At 46.7% G+C, this 17,957-nt stretch overlaps 1 protein-coding gene across 4 annotated transcripts in view; it reads right to left on the reverse strand.

Annotated features, from left to right (window-relative positions):
* Positions 1-17,957, reverse strand: part of LOC144480566 (zinc finger protein 609-like) — a 124,124-nt gene that overhangs the window by 20,115 nt on the left and 86,052 nt on the right. For 2 of the 4 annotated variants that reach the window (XM_078200156.1, XM_078200154.1), the window contains exons 4-6: positions 15,243-17,709; positions 4,134-4,277; positions 1,194-1,575 (exon numbers count right to left, since the gene is read on the reverse strand). In XM_078200156.1, coding sequence (XP_078056282.1) covers positions 1,194-1,575; positions 4,134-4,277; positions 15,243-17,709 — 2,993 coding nt within the window. The remainder of the gene's footprint in view (positions 1-1,193; positions 1,576-4,133; positions 4,278-15,242; positions 17,710-17,957) is intronic. The other 2 variants (XM_078200155.1, XM_078200157.1) reach the window with 2 other exon arrangements.

Raw genomic sequence — 17,957 nt, forward strand, 5'->3', positions numbered from 1 at the left:
GTGTCTGCGTGGGTTTTCTCCGGGTGCTCCAGGCTCCTCCCACACTCCCAAAGATGTGCGGGTTAGGTTGATTGGACATGGGGAATTAACCCGGAATTGAACCCGGGTCCCTGGCGCTGTGAGGCAGCAGTGCCTAACCATTGTGCCACCGTGGTAGGGTGAAAAGTTGAGATTTCTCACAATGCACTCTCATCCCCTCTGTCCCCCACAAACAGGAAGAAAAAGGCTCACGTCTATCTCATCAGCGTTAGCTGCAATGGTGGTGAGCCCCGAATTCTGATTCTCCTAAACTTGGATATCGACCACAATGACGACTCTCCTGGTATTAGTTGGTTTCTGCTCTGCAACTCCCAATGGTGATGCAGCTGAGGTTAGGAACGGTGAGATTGCAATCGTGTATCCCACAGGGCAGAATGCCATGTGTCTCTGTGCAATGAAGTGACGCCATGACGGGAATCTTTCCGTCCCGCCCGCCACGGGAATTGTAGCGGGGGGTGGGGGGGGGGGGCGGGATTTTCCAGTTTTGGGGAAAATCCCATCCCATGCATTGAAATACTTTTGCCAAAGCCTGCTAAAAACATTCCATTGGAGTACATGTACGTCAGTTCCGCACCAACCTTTCTCGAATCAGTGAATTTCTAAGAATGGAAACAAGAGGTACAGCAGTCTACCGGCCATGTTAATGGGTTAGTGATCAGAAATATGAACCAATAACCCACAGAAGAATAGTTTGAAACAATGTCTGAATTTAGGAAACAGAAAACATGGGCCTCTGGAGGAGTGCACACTGTCTTTAAACCACGGCGGATCGAGAAGCCAGCTCACCATCAACTTCCCAAGAGCATCTAGGGATGGTCACTCAATGACAGCCTTGCCAGTGACACCCACATCCAGAGAATAAAGAAAAAGAAAGTGTCTAAATAGATGCTTACCTTCAGAATCCAAGATGGACCAATGGTTCACATTCAACTATGAACAATCTTTAAGGCACTCATTTGTGAAACGACCCCCATTGCTCAGTCCTTTATTCACTTAAACATTGGGAAGAATCAATCACTAGCTGTAGTAATGGTTTGCTATTGTTTAGCTAAATAGTGATGCTAGAATCAATCATCGGCTGGATTTTAACAATCTCCTGTTGGCTGGTGACTCGTTCAGACACCAGATGGTGACACATGAACCCCTGCCTTTACCTGGATAATTCTGCATCATCATTGGTGTCACCCCTCGAAATCCTGGGTGGGGAGATTCATAAGGCTTTCCGTAAGGGTAGCCATGGACGTATGGCATGTAAGATGGATGCTGAACCATGGAGGAGGACACAGGAATGTGAAGTCCTGATCGGGGATCTTTCCCAACAGAGCGGCACTCTTCCAGAGAGGTTGAACGGGACTCCAAGCACATGCTGTCTTTGTTCTCCTCTTTAACCGCTATCTCTTTGTTTCTTAGCCGTGATGAGCTTTCCTCTTTGAATTTCCGTTCTCGCTCTGCTTCTTTCCACCTTTCCTCTTCGGCCTTTTGCTGCTCCGAGTACTTGTTTGGATAGACATACGACCACAGTCTGCTTTCAGGTTCCTGAAAAACACAAGGCTGAGTGACTCAATCCTGCCAACCAGCATGAGAAGTTGCTACTCTGTGCGAATACCAAGGCCCCGCTGGACATTGTCCAGGCCACAGTGAAGCAAACAGGCGTTAAAGTTTATTTATTAGTGTCACACGTCGGCTTACATTAACACCGCAATGAAGTTACTGTGAAAATCCCCCAGTCGCCACACTCCGGCGCCTGTTCGGGTACACTGAGGGAGAATTTAGCATGGCCAATGCACCTAACCAACACATCTTTTGGACTGTGGGAGGAAACCAGAGCACCCGGAGGAAACCCACGCAGACATGGGGAGAATGTGCAAACTCCGCACAGACAGTGACCCAAGCTAAAAATCGAACCCGGGTCCCTGGCGCTCTGAGGCAGCAGTGCTAACCACTGTGCCACCCATGGAACGTCAGTGCATCATTAATATAGAACGCCATTTATAGTGAGCAGTATGAGCCCAAACTGCTGAATCTCTCCTCGTATGTCAACCCCTTCATCCCTGGAATCAATCTGGTGAACCTCCACTGAACTGCCTCCAGTGCCACCACATGAAATGGGTGGCTGGAAAAAGACAAAATGACCTTCCAGGCAGGGCACATGATGTATTTTGAACAGACCTATTTAAGAGGTATTAAAGATATCCCTGAGCACATGAAGTTCTAACCAGAAGTCTCCTGCACACACAGCAATTAATTACTGGGTAAGTCCCGAGAGCAGGGGTGCTGAAGGGCAGCTTCCTAGGTTGTTCCAGATTATCTAAATGCTGGGCACAGCTCAAGGTGTTCTTTACTCCCAGGCCACTAGTCTGGATGTTACGATCAGGAGCTGAGACCTCTAGCTGCCTTCTTTGACCTGACTGCTAAGCCTAACTGTATTCCCCCTCCCCCCAATCACTGCCCCAGCTGAATTCAGTGCTGGTTGGGGACAACGACTGTGGTCGATTTGATCCAACTCAATCTTTGAAGTACTCACTAACATTTGAGGAACTCAACTTTGTGAAACAGAGGGGTTTAAAAAAAACCATGAAAATGACAATTTCATTAACTCAATCACCATACACATACTATTTGTATGAACTAATTTATACATTTAAAAGTGTGATTTTCAATAATAAACACCAAGTCTAATCTCACTACCTCATAACACTTACCAGAAAGACATTGCATTCAGTTAATGTGTAATGACTGTTTTGACAAATTAGCAGCAGATTCACTACACTATTATTGGAATTTAATATTGTTAAACAAAACACTGCTCTGTTTAAAGTTTAAAAAAAAATTAGTGTCACAAGTCGGCTTACATTAACACCGCAATGAAGTTACTGTGAAAATCCCCTCGTTGCCAGCATCTGCTCGGATACACTGAGGGAGAATTTAGCACGGCCAATGCACCTAACCAGCACGACTGTGGGAGGAAACCGGAGCACTGGGAGGAAACCCACGCAGACACGGGGAGAACGTGCAGACTCCGCACAGACAGTGACCCAAGCCGGGAATTGAACCCGGGTGGGTCCCTGGTGCTGTGAGGCAGCAGTGCTAACCACTGTGCCACCGTGAGTCACACCTTATCTTAGGTGAAACACTGTGGATTTTTGGGAATAACATTGCTCTATTCAATACATCAACCGTCACTATCCCAAGTGCTAAATCCTAACTACTGCGGCAGAACAGGCTTTGGAAGGTGTAGGAAGGGTTAATTGTGTCTGATCCAGTGAAATGCATGGTGGTGTAATTAAGTCAAATTTGCAGTTAACGGTATTATAACTGCCTGAAACTGATGGAGGCAGATGCAGTCGGGACTTTTGAAGAGACAACTAGATAATTGTTTGAAGAGAAAATCTTGCAGGTCAGGAGAGTGGGAGTAGGTAAGCTGAGCTAGCAGCTGACATGGGCACGATAGGCCAAATGGCCTTCTCTTGTCCTGGAATCATAATATGATTCTAACCAACCTGAGCTTCCAGTACTGCCGTAGAGAGTCACTATTCTACGTTCTCTTTAAAAGACATTTCTCAGTTGAGATAAAGACACTCAACAGGGCACCAGAACATGCAAAACTAATTTATCAAATTCCCCCTAATGGAATAAATTCCATCTGCCACTGTTCTCTAGTTAGTCCAGTCTATGCCACATGTAAAGTATTTCTGGTCCTGTCTGCAGTATTACCAGGTGTCCCTGTCATCAGCTCCCTGGTGAATTTCTATTGTACTCTTGTATTCAATTCACTGCTCGCCAGGGGTGCAATTTTAGATACACCCAATGCTTAGATCGAATTTAACTCCAGGCAGATTGTCAGCTGCTGGACTCAAATACAGCATTGATGCTTCTTTTGTCCAAACACATCTACACCATGGCGATGACATGAATGAAGTGAAAATTCATCGTGTAGAATCCCCAGTGCATTCAGAAACCAAAACGCTGAGAGACTCGCAGCTCCGAGCGCCTGTTGCAAAGAGTGCTTCTTCCCTACCACACACACAGGGTTATAACGAATACAGAACATGTCTAAGGATTTCCCGAATGGGCTACGGGGTGCGGCCTCTCACCTCTCTGCAGGAATGAATAAGTTGGCATCTTGAAAATCCCTTTAGTGATGAAGAATTAAAGTCACTGCCATGTCTCGGCACAAGATGTAATGAACTGCAGTACTGAGTAAATGAGCTAGGATCAGGTTCTATCTCTGTAATCTGCTATAAATACAAAAACAGATAGATTACACGCCACAGGTGTAGCAGCCAGGATTCTGTACAAAATCCTCTCTATACAGTATGAGTATTCTCTAGTCTTTGATAAAGTGTGGACCATTCCTTTTAAGACCACACAAATTGTCTGTCTGTGCTTCATATAAGGTTTCCTTCCATAGTGAGCCTCCACTATAGAATCCCGACAGTGCAGAAAGAGACCATTCGGTCCATCAAGCCTGCCCTATCCCTGTAACCGCACATATTGACCCTGCTAATCTCCCTGACACCAGGGGAAACCCACGCAGCCACGGGGAGAATGTGCAAACTCCACGCAGGCAGTCACCCAAGGCCGAAATTGAACCAGGAGCCCTGGCGCGGTGAGGCAGCAGTGCTAACCACTGTGCTGCCCACTATGCTTAACACCCAATGGCTTTGGGTCTCGCACACAGGAGCAATACACCTTCTGTATGTCCACGCAACATGTCCTTGATGCTTTCCAGAATGAAGGACAATGAAAAGGGAATCATAATGTGTGTCAATCGCGATTCCAGTACTATCTGTGAAAGGAACTTTGAGCAAGGTCTCAAGTCCAGGCCACTGTAGACTCAGTGAAGTAAGACCATGACAGGGCAGAGCCTTCAGTTGAGAGGAAAGCACCGACCGCAATTTCAGTTAAATGGCTGCATGGAGTTCAGGTTTCAGACTCGTGGAGGAGGATTTACTTTGGAATCACAGAGTTCTACAGCACAGCAAGAGGCCCTTCAGCTCATCAAGTCTGCACCTGCCATCAAGCACCTATCTATTCGAATCCCATTTTCCAGCACTCACTCCGTAGCATTATTTGCGACGGTGTTTCAAGTGCTCATCTAAATGCTTCTTAAATGTTGTGAGGGTTCCCGCCTCTTACCAGGCTTTCAGTTCCGGATTCTGAGACTTTCTAGAAGACAAAATATCTACCCGATAACAGACGCTTTCAGCCAATTCTCCCAAGATTGCTGGAAGCTCTGAGATCAATGGCAATCGACAGTATGCTCTCTTGTAAATATATTTCCCCACTGAAGAAAAAACTCATGTTGAGGTATGGGTGCCAGTCATTCTCCAAATGCACACTTCGGCACAGCAGCCTACCCGATTGTGAGGGCACCTTAGCTTGATGCCACAGGTAACTCCAAACTGGAGTTGAGGATAGTAATCTAGAGGAAACTTCCTCACCTCCAATGCGGGAACACTGGGACCAATTATAATATCTCCACTGCCACCTAATTGGTATCAGGTAAATCCCCACAGACGGCAGGCGGGTCCAATTAGTAATCTTCCTGCAGTTAACTCGATTTCATCCTAGCTGCAGACTTAAAAGTGAGGCAAAGGGAAACTCCAAGGTTCTTCTCTCCGGCTAGCGGGTGAACCTGTCCCGTTTTATGTTATACAGAAACAGAGTGGTAAAATACTTTAGGTGCCTGACCTGCAGGTTACACCTCTCCTCAACAATGAAACCGTCACTGCAGAGAGGAAGGACTTGCACATTCTGGACAAACAACCTTTTTGCAACAGATACTTTAGTCTCAGTCCAGGTCTGAGGCCTCCTCTGAGTGATCAGAAATTTCCCTCCAAGTTATTCTGATCTTCGAAGGAGAGGGCAAAAGAAGATACAAAACTGCCCCTCTAGAAAATGGCAAAGCCCGTTCAGACGTCTGGCTCTGTCCCTGTTTCAGGTGTCAATGCTTCAGATCTTGTCTAAGACGGAAACAAACACTCACTGAAAACAGAGCTTCCCCAGAAGATTTTAACCAACAGTCCTGAATATATCAGCCAAAATATTCTCCTTTTATCTAGATGCTTCGAGAAGACACCCAGGCCCCTCTGCACAGCAGCATGCTGCAATCTTTTACCATTAAAATAATAATCATTTTGCTGTTATTCCAACCAAATGGATGACCTCATGATTCGAACCCAGTGTCCTCTGCACACTTTGCTCTACCACTCATCTTAGTGTCATCTGTGTCAATGCCAGAGCTACTGTTGTTCAGGAAAGGTGATCGAACCTCAACCACATTCGCCAATTAACTTGACAACCATTGTTGCACTTGTGTAGAAAAAGTCAGTTTCGCTGTCACAGGAAATTAAAATTCTTGCCGGATCTCAGTGTCAGCTCGAGGCATATCGCAGTGAGTCCCTTAGATCCGAAACAAACATTTCATCCAATCGACAATCCTCAGAGTCATAGAGGTTTACAGCATGGAAACTGGCCCTTCTGCCCAACTTGTTCATGCCGCCCTTTTTAAAAAAAAAACCACTAAGCTAGTCCCAATTGCCCGCATTTGACCCCTATCTCTCTATACCCATCTTACCATATAACCTTATTAGCAGGTAACAGCATTACAATCCAAATAGCTACCAAAATACCATGTGCTTCTCCTCACCAGGTTAGGTGGACAAAGCAGATGGTCTTTGGCTTCACCAGGCTTTGCCAATGTAAATGAAAATGGGCAGAGGCGCATATGGCATAACTCGCTATGAAATGCAGATAAAACATCCGTTTGATTGGCTATGCCAGAGCCATGGCCATCCAAAATGGGTCGTGACTTCTTGCAACTTCAGTCTAATCTAAAACTGGGATTTGACACGGTGACCACCTAAAAAGCCCAGTCGTTCTAATATCACTTAAAGATGAGTGTTTTATGTGGACAGTGTAGAGGGAGCTTTACTCGGTATCCAGTGCCAGTATATCCTTTCTCAAGTAAGGAGACCAAAACTGTACTCTGTAAGTGTAGGCTCACCAGTACCTACCTTATACAGCTGCAACATAACCTCCCTGTTTTGAAACTCCATCTCTCCAGCAATGAAGGACAAAATTCCATTTGCCACCTTAATTACCTGCTGCACCTGCAAACCAACTTTTTGTGATTCATGCACAAGGACACCCAGGTCCCTCTGCACAGCAGCATGCTGCAATCTTTTACCATTAAAATAATAATCATTTTGCTGTTATTCCAACCAAATGGATGACCTCATGTTTACCAACATTGTACTCCATCTGCCAGACCCTCACCCACTCACTTAGACTATCTATATCCCTTTGCAGACTTTCAGTGTCCTCTGCACACTTTGCTCTACCACTCATCTTAGTGTCATCTACAAACTTTGACACACTACACTTGGTCCCCAACTCCAAATCATCTCTGTAAATGGTAAACAATTGCGGTCCAAACACTGATTCCTGAGGCACATCACTAGTCACTGATCGCCAACCAGAAAAACACCCACTTACTCCCCCACGTTTTGCTTTCTGTTAGTTAACCAATCCTCTATCCATGCTAATACATTACTCGTAACACTGTGCACTTTTATTTTATGCAGCAGTTTTTTGTGCGGCACCTTGTCGAATGCCTTCTGGAAATCCAGATACACCACATTCACAGGTCCCTCATTGTCCACCGAACTCGTAATGTCCTCCAAGAATTCCAGTGAATTAGTGAAACAAAACCTGCCTTTCATGAACCCATGGTGCGTCTGCCCATGATGATAGATTCAAGCATTTTTCCCACTAAAGAAGTTAAGCTAACCAACCTCCTTTTTTAAACAGTGGAGTCACATTGCTGTTTTCCAATCTGCAGAATGGGATCATCAGGGGAAATGTACTCCATGGTGGACCACAAGCAAATGCCACCAGAAAATGCTTCTTCACATTCATTCACAAGCTCTTTAACCTAAGTATTAACATGGATGAACGTGCGAGAGTGCCCCTGGATATTTCAAAACCTAATTCCGAATGAAGATATACATTAGCTAAAGTTTTTTTTCTAATTCATTCATGGGACATGGGTGTCGCTGGCTGGCCAGCATTTATTGCCCATCCCTAGTTCCCTTGAACTGAGTGATTTGCTCGGCCATTTCAGAGGGCAATTGAGAGTCAACCACATTGCTGTGGCTCGAGTCACATGTCGTCCAGACCGGGTAAGGACGGCAGATTTCCTTCCCTGAAGGACATTAGTGAACCAGATGAGTTTTTCCGGCAATCGACAATGGTTTCAGGGTCATCAGTAGATTCTTAATTCCAGATCTTTTTAAAATTGAATTCAGATTTCACCATCTGCCGTGGCGGGATTCGAACCCGGGTCTCCAGATACCACTAGGCCATCGCCTCCTCTCGTAATAGTATAATGGCACCATCATTAATATGGACACAGAGAGATCACTTGGCACTTACAAATCCGTGGCATTTGCTTCCCTCGGAACTTGGAGGATGGGTTGGGGGGGGGGGTTGAATTACTACTGCAACACTGAAAATCTGGAGATGTAAAGGTGCTACCGATCTAATGTTAACTTTTATGAAACATTTTTATTTTGCATTAGCTTTCAATTTTGTATGCAGTCCCCAGCTGCGTTTCTGCGCAGTTCCTTTTGAGGACATTCTTGAATTGTTTGAAAATTATTTCAGGAATTTTACTCATGGATAACATGAATTTCTCTCTCGTGGAATCATTGAATGTGGCACGGAAGCTGGTCACTTGGCCAGTTAGGACAGTGCTGGTTATCTGCACGAGCAATTTAGCTAGTGCCATCCCCCGCCATGCTCTCCCTCCTCTCCTGCCGCCAAACCCCCTCCACTTTGCTCTTCCCCCCAATGTAGCCAGTGACTCATGTGTTCTATACAATGAGTGCTGCTCAGTGGCTCAAGTTCAAAGCCATCCTGTGCCTGCCAAATCTGATGGATTGTGACCCAAACACAATGAGGCAAATTGTTAAGACCTTCAGTCACTGCCAAAATGTGATCACCTGACTCAACAAAGGCCAATGACATTTTGTGGAATCTTAACGGTTTCAAGGGCTTTAATCTTGATTTATCAATTGGAGTCTTTAAAAGTCCTTCAAGTAAAAAAAAAATGCTCAAATTTTCCAAGCCCAATATGAAACTCTGTCGTTCAGCCTTCTGGCCTCACATGACCCCCAGAGTCTGGTGATGTACAGAACATAGTCTGAGGGGAACGTAACTTTTTCAAATAAACCTCTCAAAATGTTCATTGGATTTTTGAATCACACGCAGGTTGTCTTTCGAAAAGACCATCTCAAATTGCAAAAGGCAGGCTAAACGCTTCCAAAATGCAGCAAGTCCTCACTTAAAGTTGTAGCTGCATTCCTGAAAATTGCAACTTTTAAGTGGCGTGACTTTAAATGAATCATAGGTTCCCATAGGAATCAATGTTAAAACAGGAGTTGGGTTCCTTCCGACACTTCTCACCTGGAAAAGTCAATGTACAAGTTGAAAATATTGCACCATAAAAAAGTTACAGTGCAGAGAGAGGCTATTTGGCCCATCATGTCTGCACTGGCCATCAAAGAAACTAGCCACTCATTTTAATCCCATTTTCCAGCACCTGGTCCATAGCCTTGCCGGTTCCAGCATTTCACAGATCCAGGTACCTGGAGCATTTCAGCCTCAACCACCAATTTAGGCAACTAATTCCAGACGCCCACCACCCACTGGGTAAAAAGCCACTGTTTTTCCTTCATGTTCCCTCTAATCCTTCTACCAATCACCCTCAACCTATGTCACCTGGTAGTTGACCCCCTCAGCGAGGGGAAACAAGTCTTTCCTGTCTACCCTTTCTAGACCCATCACCATTTTGTAAATTTCAATTAGGTCACCCCGTCAGCCTCCTCTGTTCTAACGAAAACAGCCCTAGCCCATCCAATTCTCCTCATAGCGGCAATTTGCAAGCCCTGGCAACATTCTTGTTAATCTCCTCTGCTCTCTCTCCAGAGCAATTAGGTCCTTCCTGTATTTTGGTGACCGGAACTGTACACAGAATTCCAGCTGTGGCGTTTTATACAGTTCCATTATTACATCCCTGCTTTTGTATTCAATATCTCGTCCATTATAGGAGGGCATTCATATGCTTTCTAGACCACCTTGTCCACCTATCCTGCCACCTTCAAGAACGTGTGGACTTGCACTCCAAGGTGTCTCACTTCCTCACCCCTCTCAATATCTGCCTGTTTATTGAGTATTCCTTTGCTTTGTTTACCCCCCCTCCCGAAATCCATCACTTCACACTTTACCAGATTGAATTCCATTTGTCACTTTTCCACCCACTCAATCAAACCATAGATATCGATCTGGAATTGACAGCGACCCTCTTCACTGTCAACTACACAGACAATTTTTGTGTTATCTGTAAATTTCCCAATTATGCCACTCACATTAAATCTAAACCATTAATATAATACAACCAACGGAAAGGGTCCCAACACTGGACTCTGTGGAACATCAGGGGAAATCGTTGTCCATTTACAAAAACATCCACTGACCATTACCCCCCGTTTCCTGTCACTGAGACAATTTTGAATCCAACCTGCCACCTGCTCTTGTATCCCACGAGACCTCACTTCCCTGACCAGTCTGCCATGTGGGACCTTATCAAATGCCTTAGTGAATTCCACATAGATAACATCCACTGCACCACCCTCATCAATCCTCCTTGTTACTTCCTCAAAAAACTCTAAGTTAGTAAGACACTATCTTACCCTAATAAAAGCATGCTGACTATCCATGATCAAGTGACAGTTTATCCTGTCTCTCAGGATTGTTTCCAATGATTTACCCATCACCGAAGTCAGACTGACTGGTCTATAGTTTTCTGGCTGATTCCTTGCACCCTTTTTAAATAATGGCACAACACTCGCAGACAATCCTCTGGAACCTCATCTTTAACTAGTGAGGTCTGGAAAATAATCCTCAGAGCATCTGCTATTTCCTCCCTGGCATCCTTCAACAGCCTGGGATACAATCCATCTGGTCCTGGTTATTTATCCACCTTCAAGCATGTCAGTCCCTCCAGTACTTCCTCTCTCACCATGCTTGTATCTAACATTTCACACTCCTCCTCTATAACTAGAATGTCTGCATCATTCTGCTCCTTAGCAACACCATGCATTCTTAACTGAAATAACTTGCAAAACAAAATACATTACTAAATATAAAAGAAATATAATATACAATAAAAACAACTGCACTCTCCTCCAGTACAGTATTTTAGACCAGGATCCATTTCGTGGCAGAAAATGGTCAGGTAGCCAGGACAATCTCTGCCACTAGTTGGAGCCCTGGACTTCAGTGAGAGTTCAGGATGGAAGTCAAAATTTGCGACTTGTCTGCAGCCGTTGACATGGTTGACCACAAATCCTCTCCAACGCCTCTCCACTGTTGTCCAGCTAGGTGGGACTGCTCCAACCTGGTTCCATTCTTATCTATCTAATCGTAGCCAGATCATCACCTTGTATTCCTGCTCTCTAACCTCTGGTGTCCACCAAGGATGTTTCCTTGTGGCCCCTCGCTATTGCTCATCTACATGCTGCCTTTCGGTGACATAGTCCAAAGGCACCGCGCTAGTTTTCAAATGTATGCCGACAACACCAGCCCTATTTCACCTCAGCCACCTCACCGCCGCCATTCCCAACTCCCCCACTTTTATAAAATTACCAAACTGCTCATCTGTATCTAGTACTGGAATAGCAGAAATGTTCTCCTTTGGAAACCGGAGGATATTATCTTCAGCTGAAACTCCATTTCCTCACCACCAACTCCATCCCTCTCCCTGGCAACAGTCCGAGATTAAGCCAGTCTGTTCACAAGCTGGAGATCCTGTTTTGATCCTGAGATGAGCTTCCGAACTCAAACTGTTGCCATCGCAAAGCCTTCAACCTCCGCAATTTTGCCCAACTTCACCCCCATCTCAGTCCATCCATCACTGAAAATCTCATCCATGCTTCTGTTGCCTCTAGATTTGACTATTCCAACGCACTCCTGGCTGTTCTCCCATGTTTTACCCTCTGTAAACTTCAGACTGTCCAAAACCCTGCTGCCTGTGTCTTCATAGAATCACTACAGTGCAGGAGGCGGCCATTCAGCCCATCCAACCTGCGCTGACAACAATCCCACCTGAGCCCTATCCCCCGTAACCCCATGTATTTACTCTGTTATTCCCTCTGACACCAAGATGCAATTTGCCATGGCCAATCCACCTAACCCGCACACCGTTGGACTGTGGGAGGAAACCAGAGCGCCCGGAGGAAACCCACGCAGACACGGGGAGAATGTGCAAACTCGACACAGTGGCCCAAGCCAGGAATTGAACCACTGGTACGACTTGGCACCCAAACTCTCAGCAAGTTCTGTTTGCCCATCACCCCCTGTGCTACACTGACTTCCAGTCAACCAAAGCTAGACTTTAAAATTCTCATCGTTTTCAACTCCCTCCCTGACCTTGTTCCTCCCTATCTCGGTGATCTCCTCCAATCCCAAAACCCACCAAGATATCTGCACTCCTCTATATCTGGCCTCTTGTGCGCCCTCAATTTTCAGTAGCCTGGAATTCCTTCCCTACACCTCTCTGACTCTCTACCTTGCTTTGCTCCTTTAGGACGCTTGTTAAAATCTACTTCCTTGACTAAATTTTCAGTCTCAAATCCCCTTCTGTGGCTTGGTGCCACGCTTTGCTTTATATCGCTTGTGTGAAGTACCTTGGGATGTTTCATTATGCTAAAGGCCCTATATAAATATAGGCTGTCATTGCTGCCGAGTAAGATTGTGGGTTCAAGCCTCACTCCATGGCTTAACACTTCAGTGCTATGTTAAGGAAAAGCTGCACTGATGGAGATGCCACCTTTCGATCACAACATTAGAATGTGGCCTTGCCTGCGTGTTCAGGTGGACATAAAGGGAAGCCTTGGCATCTTTCTAAATAAGCAGGAAAGTTCTCTCTGTGTCCCGGCCAACAAGCATCTCCCAGTCAATGCCAACAAAAAGCAGATTATCTGGCCTGCATGTTTAATTTGGGATTTTACTGTGTATAAATTGGTGACCAAGTTTGTCATCCAGATAACAGCGTATTTCAAAATGTAATTTTATTGACCACTAAGCATTTTGGATTATTATTTATTTTATTAGTGTCACAAGTAGGCTTACATTAACACTGCAATGAAGTTACTGTGAAAATCCCCTAGTCGCCACACTCCGGCGCCTGTTCGGGTACACTGAGGGAGAATTTAGCATGGACAATGCGCCTAATCAGCATGTCTTTCGAACTGTGGGAGGAAACCGGAGCACCCGGAAGAAACCCAGGCAGACATGGGGAGAACTCCACACAGACAGTGACCCAAGTCGGGAAATGAACCCGGGTCCCTGGCATTGTGAGGCAGCAGTGCTAACCACTGTGCCGCCATGGCGAGGGTGTGTTATTAATTCATGATCTTTCTTCACTTATGTATCAATCTTGTTTGTGTATTAATACTGTGCTATTTAGAGTGCATATACAAATATCTGGGCTTCAATCCAGCATGGTATTGCACTGTAGTTAAGTTAGTTCAAGATGTGGAGATGCCGGCGTTGGACTGGGATGGGCACAGTAAGAAGTCTCACAACATCAGGTTGAAGTCCAACAGGTTTATTTGGAATCCTTCATCTGGTGAGTCACCTGAGGAAGGGGGAGCACTCCGAAAGCTCATGATTCCAAATAAACCTGCTGGACTTTAACCTGGTGTTGTGAGACTTCTTACTAGGTTAGTTCAACATACAGCGTGTGACGACCTTTGACCTGAAAGCATTAAAATAAATGAAGTTTGTAATTTCTTTACAATGTCGAGGGATTCTGGAATTCTTTTTAGGAATGTTTGAAATGAACCTTTGAAGAGTTTGCATCAATTGTAAAGGAATCAATAGTGATTCTCTTGAATAATCAGAAATATTAGTCCATGTGGTTTGGCGGCTCCTGAACTGGAAGCAGTAGCAACAGGAAGGAATATACAAAAAGGCCATTTGGCCGGACAGCGAGAGAGAAGGCAAAAAAGAACGAAGGAGAGTGGCAACAGATTGGAGAACAGAGGAGGCACATTTTGTGTCTAGGTGTGTGTGTGTGTGTATGTGTGTGTGTAGCTGTCTGTGTGTGTGTAGCTGTCTGTGTGTGTGTAGCTGTCTGTGTGTGTGTAGCTGTCTGTGTGTGTGTGTGTATAGCTGTGTGTGTGTATAGCTGTGTGTGTATAGCTGTGTGTGTGTGTGTGTATAGCTGTGTGTGTGTGTGTGTGTATAGCTGTGTGTGTGTGTGTGTATAGCTGTGTGTGTGTGTGTGTATAGCTGTGTGTGTGTATAGCTGTGTGTGTGTATAGCTGTGTGTGTGTGTGTATAGCTGTGTGTGTGTATAGCTGTGTGTGTGTGTGTATAGCTGTGTGTGTGTGTGTATAGCTGTGTGTGTGTGTAGCTGTCTGTGTGTGTGTGTGTATAGCTGTGTGTGTGTGTGCATGCATGCGCGTGTGTGTAAAACGCACTTAAACAGGACAGAAAGCTAAAGAACAGGGTTAGAGCAGAGATTGTGAAGTGAATAATTTCACTGCTGCTACGTCAGCTTTACCAGAGCTGAAGACACAATTTTACAGGGGACATTTAATGCATCAGATAAAGAGGTCTCTGGAGAATCGGTGCCTTCAAGACACCGCTGTAAAGCTGCTTAAGGAGATAATGCAAGGGTGTGCCGTTTGGGTGACAAGTGTCTCAGGGGAACACGACTGCAACAAACCCGACTCAAGGGCTGAGGGCGATTGAGCGCAAAAGTGAGATTCTATGTTTCAAAGAGACATAGTTAGAGAGGTTTGAAACTGCTCATGGCAATACGTCTGTGGTGAGTGATGCAGGTTTTGAGAGACTTATCTTTCTTGTGTCAACTATTTAGAGAGAACTTGACCTTTTATTGTTAATTCACATTTATGTTGGTTTGAATTCACGTCAAAGTAAAAGTGAAATATTGTTGGTAATTCCTTCATGGGGGAGGGGGAGGGGGTGATCACTTGATAAATTTGTTTTTTTTGGGTTTAAAGTTCTCCCACGGAGGTTGTTACAAGCTGAATTAATATTCTTGGTTAAGAGATGCACCTCGGTACCGCAGAACAATAAGCCATTGGGTATCGGAGCTTTGTTCTCACCTGTCTGTACCAGAGCGTTGGGTCCATTCCCGAGTGTTTGCTCGACTCCAGGCCAGGTTTTGTTTCACACAACTCCCTCCCAAGATGGCTGCCCTCAGTCAATTTCATCTTGAGCCCCTCAGCCTGCTGGGATTGCAGCTTGGGGGCATCATCTGCTTTTGCCATGATGGCATATTTCATGGAGTCCGTTGAGTCCTTGGGCTTGTTGGGCACTGGTTTTGCCAGGTCCGTCAAGCTGGGGGCTTTTGACAGCGTGGCCGAGGCAGGGGACTTCTGCTTCCACTCCTCCCTGTCTCGGTCCTTAACGCCATGCTCCTGTTTCTTGTCGGTGTCGTTAGTGCTGTGCTTCCCCCGGTTCTGCTCTTGCCTCTGCTTATGCTGCTCCTCACACAGCTTCTCGTACTGCTGCCTGTACGCTGGGTTCGTACTCATCACGTGGCTGTGGTACCCCTGCTCGCTGTACCCATACTGGGGCATATACGCATACTGACCGTAATAGAGGGGTTGCATGTACATTTGGGGCCTTTGTTGGATCACCGAAGGATGGTGGCCTGCACTGCCCATTTCAATCTTTTTATCGTCCGCACTTTCAACTTTGACCCTCACCTCCACACCCTCCTCATCTATCTCTTTCTTGATTTTGACCGAATGGCCGACTGCCCCCGAACCGCTGCTGGTCCCTCCAGGACTCGAGTGGGCGTAGTTGGGAGAGTAGTAGGTGTCATAGCCCTGGTAGTAAGGGGAATGAGTTTCCTTATTTAAAGGTGGCTGAGTTCTTGATGAAGAGGATGAGGAAGAGGAGGAGGAGGAGGAAGAGGAGGAAGAGGAGAATAATGCTTTCTTGGCACTTTCCTTCGCCATCTGGTCCGGAGATGACGTTTTGACTTTAGCCCCATCTCCCTTCCCTTCTCCATCTTCTCCTGCGTCAGAGATATCAGAATAGGCCGGACTATTGGTCTTGACTGAAGAGCTGTCGGCCCCGTTCTGTGTCACCACATGCAAGGGTATAATAGGTGTGACCAAGCCAGTGCCCTCTAGCCTGCTGGCTGTGCCTATGGAAGGGCTCGGCGCATTGTCTGTAAAGCTGTAGATTTTGTCCGCTTCGGCTTTGATACTTGCCAAGCGACTCTCGTGCGACTCCGAAGAACCGTTCAAGAGGCCCTCGCCTTTGGGCGCAGAGTCCGCGGCTGAATCCCGGAAAGGGCTTTTGCCATCCTCCGGCTTTCCGCCTTTCCCCAGAGGCTTGGGACTCGCCGTCTCCTTGGCATCCTTCCTCTTCTTCTCCTTTTTCTTCTTCTCTTTCAAGGGGGTGAGGGCCGGGTTCACTGTAGACGGCTCCCCCATCACAGTCGGCTTGGGCTGAATGGCCTTGAGCGGGGGGCTCTTGGAAATGGCTTGGACCACGGTGGTGGCCAGGTTTGGAGCGGGCCCTGGGCCGGAGGCAGCAAAAGCAGCAGTGGGGAAACTGTACATCTGCGCTGGCATGGCAGGGACAATGGGCCTGGCTGATTTGGTTTTGAGGGGAAGCTTTTCTGATTTCGAGCTGCTCGCTTTCTTGGCTTTATCCTTTTCCAGGACCAATTTCTTTTCACTCGAATCATCTCCGTCGTTGCCCGTATCATCGCCTGGGCTGGCAACTGGAGGCCCTTCTTCCGAACACTCAATATTATACATGCCACCAGACTCGGGGTCAGCCTCCGAAGGGGCTTTCTTTTTACTTGAGCCCTTCCCGGTGCTGAGCTTTGCAGCGGGGGAAGGACTATGTGCCTCCATGCTGCCTTCCCGCCTGCCTTTGGGCGTGACTGAACGAGCGGGGGACATGGAACCCTTTGCCTGACAGAACGTGTGCGAGCTGGAGGAGCCATTACAGCTGCTGGAATCCTGGCTCAGCAGTGGGTGCTGGCTGCAGTCCTCACCATCCGAGTTCTTCTCCTCGCTGTCAATGTCCCCCTCCAGCTTGCCGTCGCTGTCCGTGTGCGCGTGGGCCTGGTGGTACCGGAGGCCGTTAATGTGCTTGTATTTCTTGTTGCAGTTGGGGTGGGGACAGTCAATGAGGACAGGCGACGGGCAGTTGTGCTCGTGCACAGAAGGTTCCGGTTTCATCCCCGTAACCGGAGTCGGGGTTGCTGCCCCCCGCGAGTTTGAACGCATCCTTTTCCCTCCTTTGGAGTCCTCAGAGCTCGAGGTTAAATCCAAATCGGGGGTGGGTTTATTCTTCCGTTTGTTTCCGGCTGTGGGACTCGCCTTGATGTCTTCCACTGTGTTCGTTGGGGTGCGCCTCTCGGAAGAGTTCTGGCTGCCCCTCCGCCCTTTGCTACTCGTGCATGCCCGAGTCTTGTTGACCACCTTGCTATCTGGCACCGCGCTGGCCTCAATCACTGGAGCATTCGTGTTGGGGCGTGCCCGCTTCCCCCTCCCTCGATTGTTTCCTCTCATCTCGAGGTCACTCGTAGGCGACTCGCAAAACCTGGAGAAAGCAAATAAAAATCAGTGACTGTGCCGAGCAGAGTTATGATGCAGTCCTGTCGGGATTCTCACAGAATCCCTACAGTGCAGGAGGCGGCCATTCGGCCCATCAAGTCTACACCGACCACCATCCCACACAGGCCCTATTCCTGTAACTACTCATATTTACCCTGCTAACCCTCCCTGACACTACGGTTAATTTAGCATGGCCAATCCACCTAACCCGCACATCTTTGAATTGTGGGAGGA

The sequence above is a fragment of the Mustelus asterias genome, chromosome 29 (assembly GCF_964213995.1).
Source record: "Mustelus asterias chromosome 29, sMusAst1.hap1.1, whole genome shotgun sequence".
In the NCBI taxonomy this organism is placed as follows: Eukaryota; Metazoa; Chordata; class Chondrichthyes; order Carcharhiniformes; family Triakidae; genus Mustelus; species Mustelus asterias.